The 17079-nt window shown below is 38.8% G+C and overlaps 1 protein-coding gene and 1 long non-coding RNA gene across 2 annotated transcripts; both read right to left on the minus strand.

The window, feature by feature from the left end:
- Window positions 1-1063: 1063 nt before the first annotated feature.
- LOC138059814 (uncharacterized) lies at window positions 1064-17056 on the minus strand. The gene is made up of 3 exons (XR_011134253.1): window positions 16556-17056; window positions 1864-1991; window positions 1064-1435 (listed from the first exon to the last, which is right to left on the minus strand). It is a non-coding gene; the product is annotated as an uncharacterized lncRNA (long non-coding RNA).
- LOC138059813 (forkhead box protein K1-like) lies at window positions 4984-16258 on the minus strand. Its single transcript, XM_068905445.1, has 6 exons — window positions 15815-16258; window positions 15507-15689; window positions 13453-13756; window positions 9147-9340; window positions 8143-8630; window positions 4984-6536 (listed from the first exon to the last, which is right to left on the minus strand). Exons 1-6 carry the CDS (start codon window positions 16171-16173, stop codon window positions 6229-6231), a joined length of 1836 nt encoding a protein of 611 aa, XP_068761546.1. The 5' UTR covers window positions 16174-16258; the 3' UTR covers window positions 4984-6228.
- Window positions 17057-17079: the final 23 nt, after the last annotated feature.

Consider the following 17079-nt stretch of genomic DNA (forward strand, 5'->3'; position numbering starts at 1 on the left):
ATCTATTTTGTAAAAACAAAAACACCAATGTGTACAGTTACTGATTTTGTAAAGCACAGTATAATGGCTCATATACCATAATGGCTAAGCCAATCAAAACTCTAGAATTGCATTATCCAATGATCTAGTTTTTAACAATATAAATACTCATACTCGCATGCCATACAAAAGAATGACATGAACATGGTCTAATTTATTTTCAGGGAGAGCCAATTTTTTTACAGCACATAATAAAAAGCTGTTGTTAGATTTTAGAATAAACCTTGGCTATTGAGTTTGTTTTAAAGAATTATTATTCTGACTACATTCATAGCTGAGCATTGCAGTGAGGGAAGGGAAATCTGGACCCCTGTGTTTTTTTCCCTCAGTGATTTGTCCCTCCCCTGAGTAAAACCACTACACTGGCCCAAGATCCCTATGGATAAATCTTTCAGTTGATTGCATTCTTTCTTTTATCTTGCCTGATGTTGCAGTGGAACAATAATATTGTTCTTCATTTCATCCCCTTTAAGGCGGGAGGGCTAGTATCACTGGTATGGCAGTTTCTTCTTTAGCTTGTGGTTAGGTGCTCTTGATTACCCAACATCAGGATAAGAAGGCCAAATTCTATTTCTTAAAATTCACACCTGTCTGATAACTCATTTATCATCGTGCATGACAAAATGAGGCTTGCATGTCTTGGGCAAATAATGGGTAATTGGTTTGCTCACTCAGATTTCTCTCAATCAAGATAGAGATTGTTAGTCATGGTGCAGAAGGCTCACAGTCCAGTTTTATTGTTCTTTATATTCCAATCAATAATAACCACAGTTCAGCTGGTCAGGACGAAATGAAAACTGCTGGAAAATTCTATGTACATACCTTTGCCCCACCTTACAAATTGACTGGATTGGATCAAGAATCAGATATTCATTTAGTGAATTGCATTTATCACCCATTCTGGCTTCACAGCTGTTCAAATTAAACTAATTTGATTTTTCAAGGTTGGAAAAGTCAGGGAATTTTATTTTTGGTAAACAGTTCACAAGATTTTGTGCACAAAATCACATGAAAAGCGCAGAAATCGTTAAAGGGAGCTGAAGCAAATTGTTTACAGGTCAGAAAAAAGTCAGTGTATTTTTTTGTTACTGATGAGTGGCAACCCTGTAGAGACAGGCATAGTTCCTTTGGTTAGTCCATGGCTTTCTGAGCTGGAGGTTGCTGGTTTGATCTTCAGGGAGGCAGTGTGGCTCAGTGTCTAGGGTATTTGCCTTGAGATTCAAGGATCCCCCGTTCAAGACACATTCTGACCACTGGTTGGTTGAATTTGTTCCTGGAAGTCCCTGGTTCAACTTCTCATCAGCTGCACTTGCAAATAGCCAACTTCAGCCAGTTGGGATTCTTAACAGTTGTTGATTGTTCTGTCGTGATTGTTTCATTGGCCCTTAAAAAGCCCCTGTGGGGAGTGGTCAATTAGTAAGTATATATTGTGTTGTATTGTATTGTACTTAGGTCGTACCGCTAGTCATGCAGTTTAGGGAAGCAATAGATACCTGTAATCCAGATCAAGGCAGGCAATAATACTGATCTGTGATCACTGAATACAAATTGATTTCATACTGGGATGATGGACGACATTCAGAACTTTTTCAAATGGTGAATGGGTTCTGTTATGCCCCACACAGTTTTCATTACTGGGAAGGGTCCTTGCCTTGTCTATGCCTGCTCCCTTGTATTAAAAACTATCATGAAACCTAACTACAAACCGCAGTGATATTTTTGCAGAATTTCATAAAAACCTTGTAATAGCATTCAGTAAAAACTGAACCACAGTCAAAATCTAACATTGAATGCCAATTAATACAATGCGTATAACTTTCATACCTCTTTTGGGTCCAAAAGCTGCATGGACTTAATTAAGTTTCCAGCTTCAAGTTGATCCTTCCCATCAGATGAGTTTCACAACAAAGTGTGAAGATTTGGAGACATCTGCAAGCCGCCGTAGACATCACCTAAATACACAGCATCACATTTGACCATCCCTGCTGGAGTATACCTTTAGTTAAAACTCTCCATGAAAAAGAGGCCTGTGTTCTGTAATTAGGTCTTCATAAATCAGTGTTTGGCAAGTAGTTTAAATCAATGATATGTTTACAAGATACGTAAGAATTCCGGGAATAAGGTAAATGCATAAAACTGATACTTTGGTTCCTTTCTTGAAACTCTTAAATTCACCCACATCTTTACTCACTAGAAACTTCAAATTGTCTTCATCTGAATCCAAATCAACCCCAGATAATGCAAATTTAGGAAGACCGAAATAATGGGTAATTTACAAATGGTTAAATAACTGGGTATTGGCCATTAAGTTAGTTTTAATTCTTTTATCTTAGTCAATTAGTAAGTTCGAAAAGAACTCAAAGGCCAACTTTTCAGCCTTTTTGACGAAATCACGTTGGTCAATGATGAATTTATTAGAATGTCTCACCCATAAAACAGAAATCACACCTGAAATCAAGTTTCACTTAGCCAGCCTTATGAGACAAGTTCTTTGTCTTTTGAATCTTTTGTCCAAGATAATGAGAAATTCAAATTCACATCATTCAAGATGATGTCTATTAAAAAAAAATTTAATGATCTTCCCCAATCCCTCATTTTAGAAATTGCCTTGTACCCTGGGATGAACACCCACGTTTAACCCATTGACTCCAGGGTGTGAGACTTCAACAGATTTCACTTTGTCTACCACCAGACAATTTTACTCGTCAACTGGGGGTATCCTGGGGTTACCTGAGAAGTGAATATATAGGTTAATCATTATTAAGATTTAAGAGCCGGCTCAAGTGGACAGTATTCACAGCGGCAAGTTCTCGGTCTGCACATAAATAGAAGTTGTTTCACCCAATTAAGTCTCAGGAGGACCTTGCTGGTAGGGTCACACCTCTTGTTGAACACTATATTTCATTGGCTATATAGTGTACGTCCTATTGTTTTCTGTGCTCCTTGTATTGTTCTTTTGGCCAATCCTGAAGCCCATTCAATGAGGTACGACACAACCCGACCTTGCTCAAGCATACAAGTTACTACTATTATGTAGATTTTTCTCGATCTGGTGCTGCATGATTACATTCATCAATCAACGCAATTACCCTCAGTGGCTGGTGTCTGTGAGCCAACAACAACCAAACTGTCTAGTATCATTTTTTGTTTGTTTTTGATCTCCAAAAGAGAAAAGTGGACCTGCAATCATAGACAAAAGTAGTTGGGAAGGTTATGTAAATGAACCACACCACAGGTACTTCAACCCGCTTCTGTTAAAGCGCAAAAGAAATAGTTTCACCTTCTCTTATATAGCCCCCCTCCCTCATATTCAATGTTGGAAGGTAACACAACAATTTTCCACTAAAACCATTCAGTTTTGTACAACATTGAATAGGGTGGAGGGGAGAGAAGCAATGAAGACGTCAAAAGTGCTGACCTTCTCAATGGTTTTGTCTATGATTGCAGATGTTGTTAACCCATTCACACCAAAAGCGCACCCAAATGATGAGTAAAACTGCCTGGCATTAGACAGTAAAATCCTTAAGACTCTCAGAAAAGAGGAACTTTCCTCAAAACAAAACAAAAAATGATAAGGTTGCTCCTCATACATATCAGGAGATTAAATTTGTGGATTTGTACTGCCTCAGATGATCTGATCTGATCTGATCTGAAGCCTTTATCATTCCATGTCGAACATAGGCCACTGACAAAGTCCCTCCAGTCCCCTCTGTCCCTGGACAGGTGTTTGAGCTGGTGCCAAGAGAGACCTCTCGACTGGATAGTGTGGTCTGTCTCTCTCCTCCAGCTGTTACACGGTCTCCCTCTCCGTCTTCTTCCCTGTGGGTTCCAACCAAGGGCTTGTAAAGCAATGCAGTCCTTCGATCTTCTAAGTGTATGGCCAATCCAGGCCCATTTTCTGGTCATCATCTGTTGCCTCACAGGTGCTTGACATGCGGCTTCCCATAGATTAAAATTGTTGATAGTGACAGGGCAAAGAAATACCAAGGATTCTGCGCAGGCATCTATTTACGAAAGTCTGAAATTTTGACACGGTCTTCTCAGTCATTCTCCATGTTTCAGACCCATAGAGCAAGACAGACTTTACATTAGAATTGAAAATTCTAATTTTGGTGGCTGTTGTTATTTCCCTGGATCTCCAGATGTTTGCTAACTTAAGATATTAAATGACTGCCTCAGATGACAGTTAATTTATTCTGGAACCTTAAAGGGTTATTCTTGATCACTAGGACTGTCAATTTGTAGAAAATTCCCCCAAAGATCTAACTATACTTAGTCCTGGCTGAACTTCTTCCAAATATTATTGAGTAGTCAAGTTTTAGCTATTTTGTGAAATGGCCTTCACATTTGAATTAAAAAATTGACCCTTACAAACAAAAAATGAAGACAATAATATTATTAGATTTTTTTCTCCTCAAACTGTTTTCATCCTTTTTTGCATAATTATAACCTGTAATCTAGGAATTTCAGTGTGAAGGTGAGTGCTGGCATGAAAACTGGGAGCAGTGACTGGTATTTTTTTTAAAACAGCTACAAATTTTTGAAGCAAGAGTGTACCGGAAATGTGCGTGAAAGTATTAAAAGAGCGAAGAAAGGTGTGCATATCTTTTGCCTGTGTGGCAGGCGTTACTATTTATTTGACCCGAAGGCTGTGAGGTATAAGATTCCCTTCCACGTGCAGGTGACGTCATCACAAGTATCAATACACCGGATTATAGACATGATAACACCACAATCGACTGCGCATGCTTCCTATCTTACATTCCACAAGTTTTGATTTTTTTCGCTAATATCAAGAACAGGCTGCTGCCTCGCTAGGGCTCGCCAGCAAATAGCATTATCTAAGGAATTAATGCACCATTGATTGTTCAAGGTTTGGGTGAAGTATTGCTACAGAGACAGTTTATGTGCAACAAAGTCCTCCGAATAACCAATGTTACTATCCACCTTCGTAATTTTTTATTGAACAGAAAAATGCACTTGTACAAATATTCCATGATATTGCACATTTCCTTATTTGTACAGTTGAAGAACCAATCACATTTTTCCATAGGAGCATCAAGCAAAAACTGTCACATCTCAAAAGTTGTTCTTTTCATAAATTCTTTGTTTGCAGTACAAGTTGGATGATACCATAAATTTCCTATTGGCTGTTTTGGCATGTAGTATTGAGGACAATTCTCCCTGATTCTTTGTACTTCCAGTGCTCATCAAAATACAACAAAACTCTTAAAAATACTACAGGCCAGTACACCTTGTAATATATAATTATAAGAAACAATAAACTGTCTTTTTATTAAAGTTAGCCACTCTTTGTCTGCCAATTTAATTGACAATGAAACAGGGCTCAACTGACAAGGAAGCAAAGCTAACCACAAGGAGGCGTAATCATCAATCAAACCTGCCGATTGGCCAACTCCAAGAAACGTTCACTGTAAAATTCCTAAGGACCATACAATCCCTAATGTTGGGTAACATGTTGTAGTTTCCACCACCCAACACAACCTTCCCTCTCGTCTTTTGAATGTGCCATTACATGAATAGCAAACTAGTGCGCACTAATAACTTAACATCCTATAACCCATAGCAGCTAGAATATTCCCACACCATTATGTAGATCCAGCCTACTTTGTCCATAAATATCATGTGCTCACAGCAGAACAATTCATTGTAGATCAAAACAAAGTCACAGTCCCCTCTCAAAATGTCACTTTAAGTACAGCATTTAAACAATGTCTACCCTTTTCTTTACCCCAGAGTGAGCTTCTCTACTCTCTAAAGCAACAAGCTCTGACATGGTCCAGGAACTTGTTGCTTTCTTTGCCCTAATACTTAGTATTGTTACACTGCTTTCAGTATAAAGAAACTTCTGACGATTGCTCCACAATGTACTGCAACTGCTGCCACGTCTCTTATCCCACAGATGATGTCTTGTAACGCCAAAAATGGCAAATTTCAATATGCTATGTTGAACCAGACTCAGTGTCAGTGTCATGCATGTGTCCAGCACCCCTCTGCAAGCAATAATCCCATAGACAAACTTTTGGTGTTCCAGAAATACAAACTTCTCTTGTAGATTTTACTTCCAAAAAGAAAGTGTTATCCAGACTTGGCAAATGTGATGACGTGTAAGCATCGTCTTTATGGCTAGAGTTTATCTTACTATTACGTCTCCTTTTGACTGTTTGGTCACATGGCATTTTGATGCTGCAATAATTTTTGACGCTTGATTTCTGGCTCTGTGTCACCACTGTTTGGCCCATGACAAGAGCTCAATATCCGCTTTGCTCCATTCATTGCCATGGAAACAGCTGCAGTGGTGGCAGCTGGTGAGAGCACCCCAAGGGGGGAGGATTCAGGGTTTAGATTTGCAGTTGTTACTAAGGGGAGTGCTAAGGGGTTGGGTACTTTTAGAGCTTGTGGCTTGGCTGTGATTTCATGTGCTATACCAGTGGGTGAGACTGCTGTGGGTGTGGGGCTTGGAGTGAGAAGGCCACCTGTAATAACAGAAGAAAATATTTATCCTATTAAAGTTACATCTCAAAACCACAAATAATCATAGATTTAACACCTAGTGTTGGCTCATACTCAAGACTCAGGTTTGACTACATGTATGTTGGAAATAAAAGGACCTAGCCTCTGTTGTTCAAAAAGTGGATAATGCTATCCCCCGGATGAATCACTATCCAGCAGATACATGTACATGTACGTGTATAAACGCTAGCAAAAACAATTGAGTTATCCAGTGGATAGTGCTATCCAACCTTTGAACAACTGGGGCCTGATGTGTTATGTAACTGAGTAAAGTATGATCGTCCTGGTGTGTGTAGTCCTCAGAAAGACTGTTTAGGAGGACATTAAAAAGCACTTCAACAACCTGAGGGAAGTCATCTCAGAACACATGACTTTTCAGTCCTTCTCAGAACTACAATCACCCAGATGATTGTACTTTACTTATTACAGCATGATTCCTGGGTTTAAACCATTTTATGACCTGAACTTTTGCCAACAAATTCCACTTTAATACATGTAAAAATAAACTAAAAATTAATAATGCTCCAAGGGTGGTCCTTTTCCTTTAATAAGTGATTTTTAAAAAAATTGAAAACAGTCGTATAATATCAAAACTGCTAAAGGGGAAGGAAACACATTCAAAAATTTAAAAAAATTCATTTTGAACTATTAAAGGCATTTGGAAACAGCACTTCAGGTTTCTTTCTAATTCACTGAGCATAACAATGATTTTTCTTATTAAAAGATTATTCCAGAGAATTACACTTGTTTAAGAGGCAATCCTTGAGCATTTGTGGTTTAAATTAAGAAGGGAATTCTGGAAAGAAATTATATTGTTCACTACCGAGAGAAAGTTGAACACAAGTAATATGGGCAAAGCTAGAATCATTTTTGGTGAAAAGTGATACTGATGATCAAAGTTTCACTGAGTTTGTGCCTGTTGATGTATGAAAACCAACACTACAGCTGTAAATTCAGGGGCTTCCTTGTAATATATTACAGACCTCTTTCATAATCATTATGGCAGCCAAATAAAATATTCTTTTGTTTTAATGCTAATAAGCCTTTCTAGCCTCACTACAACAAGCAAATTTCAAAAGAATATTAATTTTGTTTCAAAATGAGAGCAGTAGGTCTAATTAACACAAAATTAATACAAAAGAATGTAAAGGAGGTCACCATTTATGAAAGTGGTCTATTGTAACAAGCAATTCTTCCAGGGGGAAAAAAATTGCACTTAAACCCAACTGCTATTAATAGTTTGTAACCCATCGACTCCTGGGATTGAGTCTTAATAGATCTTACTGTGCCTAACGCCAGACTATTTTACTTGTCAATCGGGGGCAGCTTACAAGTCAATGAGTTAAACCCATATCTGATAAGGGCATTAATTGACTGTTTTTGACTACTTCACCCTTTGATACCTCAAATGCCCTAGGACACCCCACCCCCCACCCCCTGATAACCAGTGAAATCGTCTGGTGGTGTTAGACAGTAAAATCTGTTAAGTCTCACTCCGAGGGGCCAATGGGTTTAACTATTCCTATCATGGAACATACCACCTCTGGTTTAAATTACCACCCAATTTACCTGAACTTGGAACAGCAGCACCTGCCATCACCTGTGATGTCACTTGTTGCTTCACTGCTTGTGAAACAAATGCCTTACTAACTGAAACAACTTTTGATTCAAGTTGTGGAGTAATCTCCACTGGTGATTCCTCCCCTGATGACTGAGAAAATCCATTCTTTTCAACATCGACTCCATTGTTTTCCTTTGTTGCAGTCAATGACGACTTGATCACGCTGACAGCCAAAGGTGCTCCTGCCATTAGGGAGGCACTGGTCATCTGGAGTGGAACTGCTGCCTTAACAATCCCATGTGCTGTTGGCAATGGCGGAGGAAGCCCAGATGGTGGGACAGTGGGTGGTGAAGTTGGAGTTGGCTTACCAGATATAAGCAGTCCATCAGCAGTCTGAGCAACTGTCTTAGTTGGAGAGTTCTCACGTGCCACATTACTAAGATGTGCAGTAGGAACGTGAAATTGAAGACCATGTGTTGGCGATGCCGGTGCTGACCTGAAAAGATCAAGGCTAAATTGAAGTCTCCCTTACCTTTTCCCATAAACACTGACTGGCATGTTTTGCTGATACGAATGTCAACAGTTGTCCTTGCTTTGACACACCTCTCCAGGGCCATTTTTACACAACTAGTTTTGTCCAATCTTGGACCTCTTCAGTTGCAAGTCATTTCAATCTTTAAACTTGAATGCACAATTACTCAATTGTGCATTCAAATAAGTAATTGTACGTAACTGACAGAAGTAATTGTGCATTCAAATTTAAAGATCAAAACGGCTTACAACTGAAAAGGTCCGAGATTGGATGAAAATAGTTTTGAAAAAATAGCCAGAGGTGTGTTAAAAGCAAGGACAACTGTTGAGACTTGCTCTCAAATAGACGTTTTTAAAACGCCTTTTATTAAAGCTTTTCTTGCTTCAACAGAAGAAATTTCAGGAGAATGTTTACTTAATTAAAATCATTACAGTCTTGCAGTTGCCAATAAACAAATATCCAAAAGCTTGTTAGCTTTACCTGCAGGACAGTTGGGAAAACGGCGGGCGGAAACATGGCACTCCTCTTTGACGCCTTTTGCGGAAAGCCTGTTCTGCCAGCTTTTGTTCACATGAAGGGTCAATCCGCCAAAAGGAACCTTTCCCTGGTTCATCCTGAGCACGGGGTACTTTCACAAAATATCGGTTCAAGGACAAGTTGTGGCGAATTGAATTCTAAAAAGAGGCAACAACTTAGTGCTTTAGTGAAAAAATTCTTCAGGAAAATGAGGTGTCCACGCTATTTTTTTTATAGACTGGTCAAACTATACATCATATTAAAGATAATAGATTCATGTCCATAATGTTCGCTTAGTAAAATATATTCTATATACAAGGCTAAAAAGGTTATGAAAAGGTTAAAAATTAAAGAGTTTGAACCAAACGTTTTCGGCTGTTTGCCATCATCTGGGTTAAAAAATGATGACCGGCCGCACTTACATATAATAATCCTATGTAATTCCCCATGGGAAAAGTTTGGAGACTTAGGAAATAACTTGTTTGTTCAAACTGGGGCGGAATTGTTGGATCATTAGCCCCTCGACGATCCTGTGCTTGTGGAATGTTTGTGCTGAGGAGAGAACACGCCAAGTGAAAAAATGTGATGAGTTTTCCCGCAGGTGTTTTGCAGGTTAAGGTGTGAACAGGATTTGAATGCTCCGCAATTCGTACTGCTAAGTTTCTCACAGTCTTGCCAATGTAATCAACGCCACAAGAACAATCACGATCACCTTTGTAAACAACTTTGGATCTGTGAGTGTTTTTGTCTTTGTTTTTAAAGAGGCTTTTGATTTGCCTCGTTTGCCACAAGATTATAAAGATGAACCTGAAGTTAATGAACTTGTTGAGTTTTGCAATAAATGTCTTACTAAGTTTTTCGTTTTTGCAGCAAAAAGGGAGCTTGATGAAAACTTTCTTTCGTTCTTCGAAGAGAAAATTCAGAATGATGTTGCCATCTTGTGACAAGTCGTTTAGACAGATGTTGATTATATGTGAAATAAAACGTTTGGGATAACTTAACAAAAGTTAACTAACTTCAAGTTCATCTTTATAATCCTGTGGCAAACGAGGCAAATCAAAAGCCTTTTTAGATCCAAAGGTGATTGTTCTTGTAAAACACCTGCGGGAAAACCCATCACATTCTTTCACTTGGCGTGTTCTCTCCTCAGCACAAACATTCCACAAGCGCAGGATCGTCGAGGGGCTAATCATCCAACAACTCCGCCCCAGTTTGAACAAACAAGTTATTTCCTATGTCTCCACACTTTTCCCATCGGGAATTACATAGGATAATTATATATGTATGCGCGGCCGGTCATCATTTTTAACCCTGATGATGGCAAACAGACGAAAACGTTTGGTTCAAACATTTTAATTTTTAACCATTTCATAACCTTTTTAGCCTTTTATATAGAATATATTTAACAGATTGAATTATTTGAATAAAGTTGTAGTTTGTTGGTATTTAATATTGCCTTTTAGTTTTGAAGCCTCAAACTCAGAATTACCAAGTCTGCTGCAGAAGCTACTGCCCCTTCACTTTATTGCAAAAATAACCACAGATTGTTGCATCTTAAGGGGCTTTCCATTTGTAAGAACTGGCCGGTCGGACTGGTCCGTCCGTGAATGGAACGCGCGTGTTCTGAGAACTGGCAGAACTGGTTCTGGCCAAACCGGCCTAGCTCATTGAGTAGGGCCGCTCAGTTCCCTCAGTTCTGCGAGGAACGCCGGAAAATTTGTACGCGTTAAAAAATGGCAGCAAGTTCATCGCAGACTTGTGGTGAGTATTATAAATATATTTTGTGCATTGTTTTGGTTGAAAGGAAGATTCCTTTTTCTGAAGTGCCTTGTGAAGGTATTCATAAACAAATTTTATTTCATTGCAGGACTAGAGAACGAGGAAAAACTTGTGACGTGGACAACAAAGAGCACAAAACTATTGATTTCCCTACGCCGGGAAAAAGCCGGCCTCTTTGACAAAGGCAAAGTACGAAAGAAAGTCGCTTGGGATAAATTTGCATAGCTCTTAACACTGCCAATGCACTGCGACAAACTTTACATAGTAACTTCGAAACTATCAGATATTTGATGGCGGGTCTCTTGGTTCGCAAGGGCCCGTACGGTCAGAGCTATCTGTTTTCTTGCTTCAATGGGCCGCCGGCCAAATGCATTTCCGTTCGGAATATGCTCACTTGGTGATAACAATTGCGCAAGTAGTTCAAATGTCGAGGATGACATCCGGAAATCGCTCTTGTAGCCATCACAATGATAGCGAGGAACCGTGACTTCAAAATACTGCGCAATTCTCGCTAATTCACGCCAAGAAAAACTACAACTGATTGAAAAAAACAAAACTTCGTCTTCTGCATCGTTCAAAAAAAGAGTATCCTCCTCCTCCTCCGGCGAAAGAAAGTCGAGAAAGAGTGTCGGAGGAATGTTACAAACTCTCGTCGCAACATCCGCCATGTTGTTTACATCAGCTCTTGCGTGTATTCCACGCAAGGATTGCGTGGGTAATCGCGCGGGACGGCCTTGGCCTTTCCATTTACATTGATGAGAACCAGTTGTTTCGAGCCGGCCAGTTCTTACAAATGGAAAGCGCCCTTAGTCACAGATGGATGCACTCCAATACTGTGTGAGGAATTTTTGATAATTTATGCTAAGAATTGAAGGAAATATCATGCACTATACTTAATTTAGGCAGAAAAAGTGCCATGAAATCAGTCTCCAAAGATTTACTAAAAATTCCTCACATGGCAGTTAGAGTTGTAATTTTGGCACCAAAATAAACCCCTAGAAAATTAAGCTTGAAGATTTCGCAGTTGCAGTTCACTGTCTGCTGAATAACTTCAGCCTTTTCTTGAAAGCCAATTATGCTGAGCCAATCAGTGTTCGGGCACGTGCTAAGGTAGCAGATCACCCGTAAAGGCTGTCAATTGACACCCAATCCTTTTATGTGTGATTGACATGATACGTCAATTATTTTTCGTGTGTAGATTATGGCTGGAAACAAAGAGAACCGATTTTAGTAGTTCTAAAATTAATTTTTCAGATTTTTTTTTTCAAGAAAATATACTCCACAGCCCACCGATTCAAGATCTGCAAAACCAAAAAATTTGAGTGAGATGCCCAAATTTACCTTTACCGAGACCTTAAGAAAAGAAAATGTCCAAGACGAAATGATGCAAGTGCCAAAGAACAAACTGCAAGGTGGTAACATAAAAAACGTAACACTGCTCTGTTGCAATTCCAAGTGAAAACAATCAAAATTTTAGTCTTCTCACTAGCCACGATATTTTACCTCCAGAGTAAAATAAGTTTCTTCACATAAATGTATACTGTGTTACAAATCCAGAAAAAAATTACCATATGCTATACTTATTTCAAAGAGACTTCTGCACCCAGCCTCAAAGATGTCATGACTTACCTAATACATAGGTTCATAACACATTCAATATAAAATCTTGTATTAATGTTTATCATTTCAATAGCTGTCAACATCTTACCAAACGTATGAACTAACTGAAATGTCACAGAATTTTAAAGGGACTATGTCATGCAATTTTAAGCAAAACACAGAAAATCCAAGGGATGCCATTTGGCTGATGGCAGAAACATTAAAACAAAACTGATTGCCACAAATTAAAATGATTTTTCTCATAATGCGCCAATTATCTTTACCTGGTGCAATTGGTGACAAATGGCAAAGAATGCACGGGGTGAATGTTCTCAAGTTTTTGTGTTGTAACTCTTATTTATAAAACTGATTTAAATGATATTTTGACTGACCCCTTTGTTTCTCAATTCAATTATTAACAAATCATTTAAAGAAATGATGTACATGGGATTTCAGAGCCATCAAGGTGTTTAAAGATGAAGTTACTAAACTGTATATTGACCCAAAATTGTTACAATCATCACGACTGTGTTAATTAATATTTTCAATTCCTTTGGCTTGATCAATTTCTTTCGCAGAAAATTGACTTAGCACTGGGTCTTACTGGGCTACAAAAACATTGTCACGATCTTCCAATTTAAAAAAATTTTCTGTATCCTGACAAAAAACAGGCCTGCCCAGAGGCAGCTCAGTTTGGTAGAGTTTGACAAAAAATTATAGGGTTATCGTACATCGGTTGCAGTCGTCCAAGCTTTGCAGCTGACCACCTTTTTTGCAAAGCACATAAACAATCTGCTAGTGCAACCAGGTCCTTATTATTAAAAAGTCAAAGCACAAACAACTTTGCTGGTGAAAGTACATGTAGATTATTAAATTAATAAACACAACAAACCTGCCAGCCTTTGTCAGCACTACGGTAATATGGATAGTTCTTGGTGATGTGTGTGTAAATACCACTCAACGTCAACTGTTTGTCGTGCGCAGAAAGAATAGCTTGAACTATTAACTGAGCATACGAAAATGGAGGCTTTCCATCATCCTTGTTCCCACCATCTCCTCCCCCAGTTGCATTGGGTTTTTCCTCTTCAGCGACCCCCTGTGCATCTTGAGCTGCTAACTCGGCTACTGCATGCAAGTTTGGAGCATAAGAATGGCTAGAATCTCCACGAGGACTTGTTGGACAGGAGTTGGGTACACTATGGAGAAAACGTGGGTCATCAGAAAGAGGGGATTCTTGACAAGAAAAAAATACTCTCATGCCCTGATACAGCCATGACATAGACGGTTTTTCATTGAGATAAATTGAACTTGCTTTGTAATGCAGCATGCTTAAGTCATATCAGATTTAGTATTAGCAACTGGTTAACAAAACAAAAGTTTGTTATCTGAATATTAGCCAACATGCAAATAAGATAATCCCATTTAAAATAATCTCAAATTCTGTTGAAAACGTTTCACAGGTAGCAACAGTTTATAAAAAAACAAACAAACAAACATAATAAAACGTCTATGACACTAACAAACAAAATCTTACAAGAAACCTTGAGATGAAAAAGTTTACACTTTAAAAAGACTAAACTATATTTTCATAAATAGGTTTATGACATGGTTAACAAAAATAAATCTCATATAACTGTCAAAGATTTTTTCTTTGAGTCGTCTTCTAAAACAAACATTTATTGCGCAATAATTTTGCCAAGGTGAGAATTATTCCATTTTTTTAATGAAAGTTGATACGAGTGTAGAACAGATTCACTTTGACCATTTCACCACATTTCAAGTATAGTGCGCAGCTCAGAATTCACAACTTCAAACATCAACATAACGCAGCAATGTTGTTTTCTTAGAACGAACACTGATATTGAATTGAACTGATTTTGTTTTTCCTTATGTATTAAAGCTCTTTGATTGTTTTAAGAAAAACGAGTACAAAGGAAAAACGAACGAAACATTCAAAACATTTGCGCACATCTTTCTTTGCCAAGGGGAAAATAGACATCGAGTTCATCGTAACGATAAGTAGGTTAAAACGAAATCACCGAGACCGAGGGACAAAAGTATATAATTTTTCTTGTCTGCATGGTAAGGTCGCAAGGTCCTTTTTTTTAAAATGATACAAAGAAGTAATTGCATTTCACATGTTTCGTTCATGCGGAAAGCTGAAGTAAACAATGCCATGCGCAGACAAAACAAGAACGGACAAAGCGGATATTCCACCCCTTCTAGCGGAAACCATATTTCCATAAACATGGTTGATTGCGAAACACGGAATGAAAAGAAAACATCTTAAGTTTCCCTTCATTGTCTACTCTACTCCGTTCAAACTGTTTCAGTACAATAACCACATCGCCATGTGAAACCATGCTAATCAACCAAACGTTCAGAAGGTGGAGAAGCGAGGAAAGACGGAATGAACGCTGGAGATTTCTGAAAGGCGTTCGTGTAAACATTTGACCTTCTCGAGGAAAAAATTTGAAACGAAGAAAAGGAATTTTTCCCAACACGTGGTTAAACAATGCAACAAGCTACTCATTTTTCACCATTTCTTTACTGTAATCTTTAAACAAAGGGAAACTGCTACTACGGACCAAGTTTTGATCATGGTCGAACTACTCATATTGACCCCAAAATATTTTTTGTGCACGTTTCATAAGCCGTCAAAAAATAAACAAGTGGTTTATATTGCTAGATGTATATTATTGTCGTTTTCATCAATCCCAAAAGGCTCCATCAACCAAAATGGGTACGGAGAAAAAGAAAAACATTATAGCTGAGTGAATACGTGCGTTCAAAGAATTCAATTTTCAGAATACACGTCCCCAACCAACCAACAAGATTACAGGTTTGTACCAGTATCCGTTGAGGGCAAGGTCAGTTGATTCGTTTAAAACTAGCAAAAATAACAAATCGTGGCTAACAACAGCAAAGATTATCAATCCTTCTTACCTTATCGTGCCCGTTGGAGACGGAACTGGCGAAGCAAAGGTAGAATCGGATTGCGGAATGTTTATTCGGAGCGGTGGTGGAACTTTCGTTCGAGGTGGACTTGGTACACGCTTCGGGGTCTTGTCACTAACCAGAGACGTAAACCGAACTTTCACATTTGTCGACGGAAATCGCAAAACGCAGCTAAAAGAAACAAATCAACAATATCTCAAGTCACCGAGATGGATATGCAACACAAGAAAGGCCAGAAAAAGATAAAAAAATGGAACATAACACGGCCAAAGTATAAAAGTTGTTTGTATACATACACATCAGGCAATTTCAGTGGAGGTGCTCCGCGTCTGTGGAAAGTGCCGTCAACGAAAATCCCATTCTTGCCGTTGCAGCTGAGATAGAAATCCGGATTTTCGTATTTTAGCTGCAGGTGCTTTCTTGACACGAAACTGGAGTGTCCCATATTGACGTCTACGCTACCAAGACTACTGTTTCGACCGATAATAATACAGCTCTGTCGAACCAAATATTCGAACTCTCGACCTTCAAGTTTTGCTATAGGAGTAACGGGGTTAACACCCGACCATAAATGCATTGCAGGATCAATAGTACCCGATTTTAAAGCCAGCAGTGCTAAAGCATCGCTTTTCTGATCTTGAGTTGGCGAAGACATCGCAAATCCAAATCCCTTACGATGCACAGACGATCAAAGCAAAACAACAACACGAGGAGAAACATACGGGCATCTCAGAGTACAAAAATAGCCAAATTTGGGTATCATGACCAAATTTGGTACTTTCCCTTCTTGGGTCGGCTGTCTTCGCTTTTAGAAGTAGCTATAAATTTCCCCTATAAATCGATTGGATAGAAACCTTTTCTGACGAGGTTGCCTCTCTTGGGCAATTAAATACTCACGGTAAAACCGAGCCTTATGTCGCCCTTCAAGAGAGGGGACAATTCTAATACAAGCACCTCGCCCCACTACTTTTGAAACTAGCGGCCCGGGACTAGCGGTTTCTGAGAGCAAAATGCCGACGGAAAGTTTTTTTGCTCACCTGCTTTTTTCAAACACTCGATAAGATATAATATTTACAACTGATCTTCTGTCTATCCGATAAAAAACCAGCTTGCTGGGTTTTTTAGCATGATTCTTCAGGTATTTTAGTCTCCGAGGAGTTGCCTTGGTCCAGCCCATCTGAATCCTTAATAATTATTCTGTGAGCGCACGTTTTGATGTGAGATGGCAAATAGCCAGCGAGTGGCATTGGCTATAACTACAATTGTAGTCTCTTATCATATGGCAAAGCCAGTCTTGGGCAAATCCCAGCGCTCTGATTGGTTCTTTCTTGGTCGGGATTTTGCAATACGGACCATTTTCGTGGAAACGGTCCAAGCCGTGTATTTTTGTTTTGGAGCAAAGCCGGCAAATTCATCATTTGCAACCAAAACAGCGAAAGAAAAAAAACTGTGAATATTGTCATTCTTCACAGTGAAACTACCAGAAGAAGCTAAAAAGATTGAAAGATAAAAAGATTGAAAAGCTAAAAAGATAAAAAGATAAAAAGCTAAAAAGATTGAT

The sequence above is a fragment of the Montipora capricornis genome, chromosome 8 (genome assembly GCF_036669925.1).
Source record: "Montipora capricornis isolate CH-2021 chromosome 8, ASM3666992v2, whole genome shotgun sequence".
Classification (NCBI taxonomy): domain Eukaryota; kingdom Metazoa; phylum Cnidaria; class Anthozoa; order Scleractinia; family Acroporidae; genus Montipora; species Montipora capricornis.

Bases quoted from the DNA above. Each gene is read 5' to 3' on its own strand.
- LOC138059813 (XM_068905445.1), bottom strand. From the start codon at position 16,173: ATGTCTTCGCCAACTCAAGATCAGAAAAGCGATGCTTTAGCACTGCTG. The intron at 15,690-15,814 runs GTATGTATACAA...TGTTTCTTTTAG, and splicing joins CCACTGAAATTGCCTGATGT to CTGCGTTTTGCGATTTCCGT. The intron at 13,757-15,506 runs GTAAGAAGGATT...TTTTCTCCATAG, and splicing joins TCTCCAACGGGCACGATAAG to TGTACCCAACTCCTGTCCAA.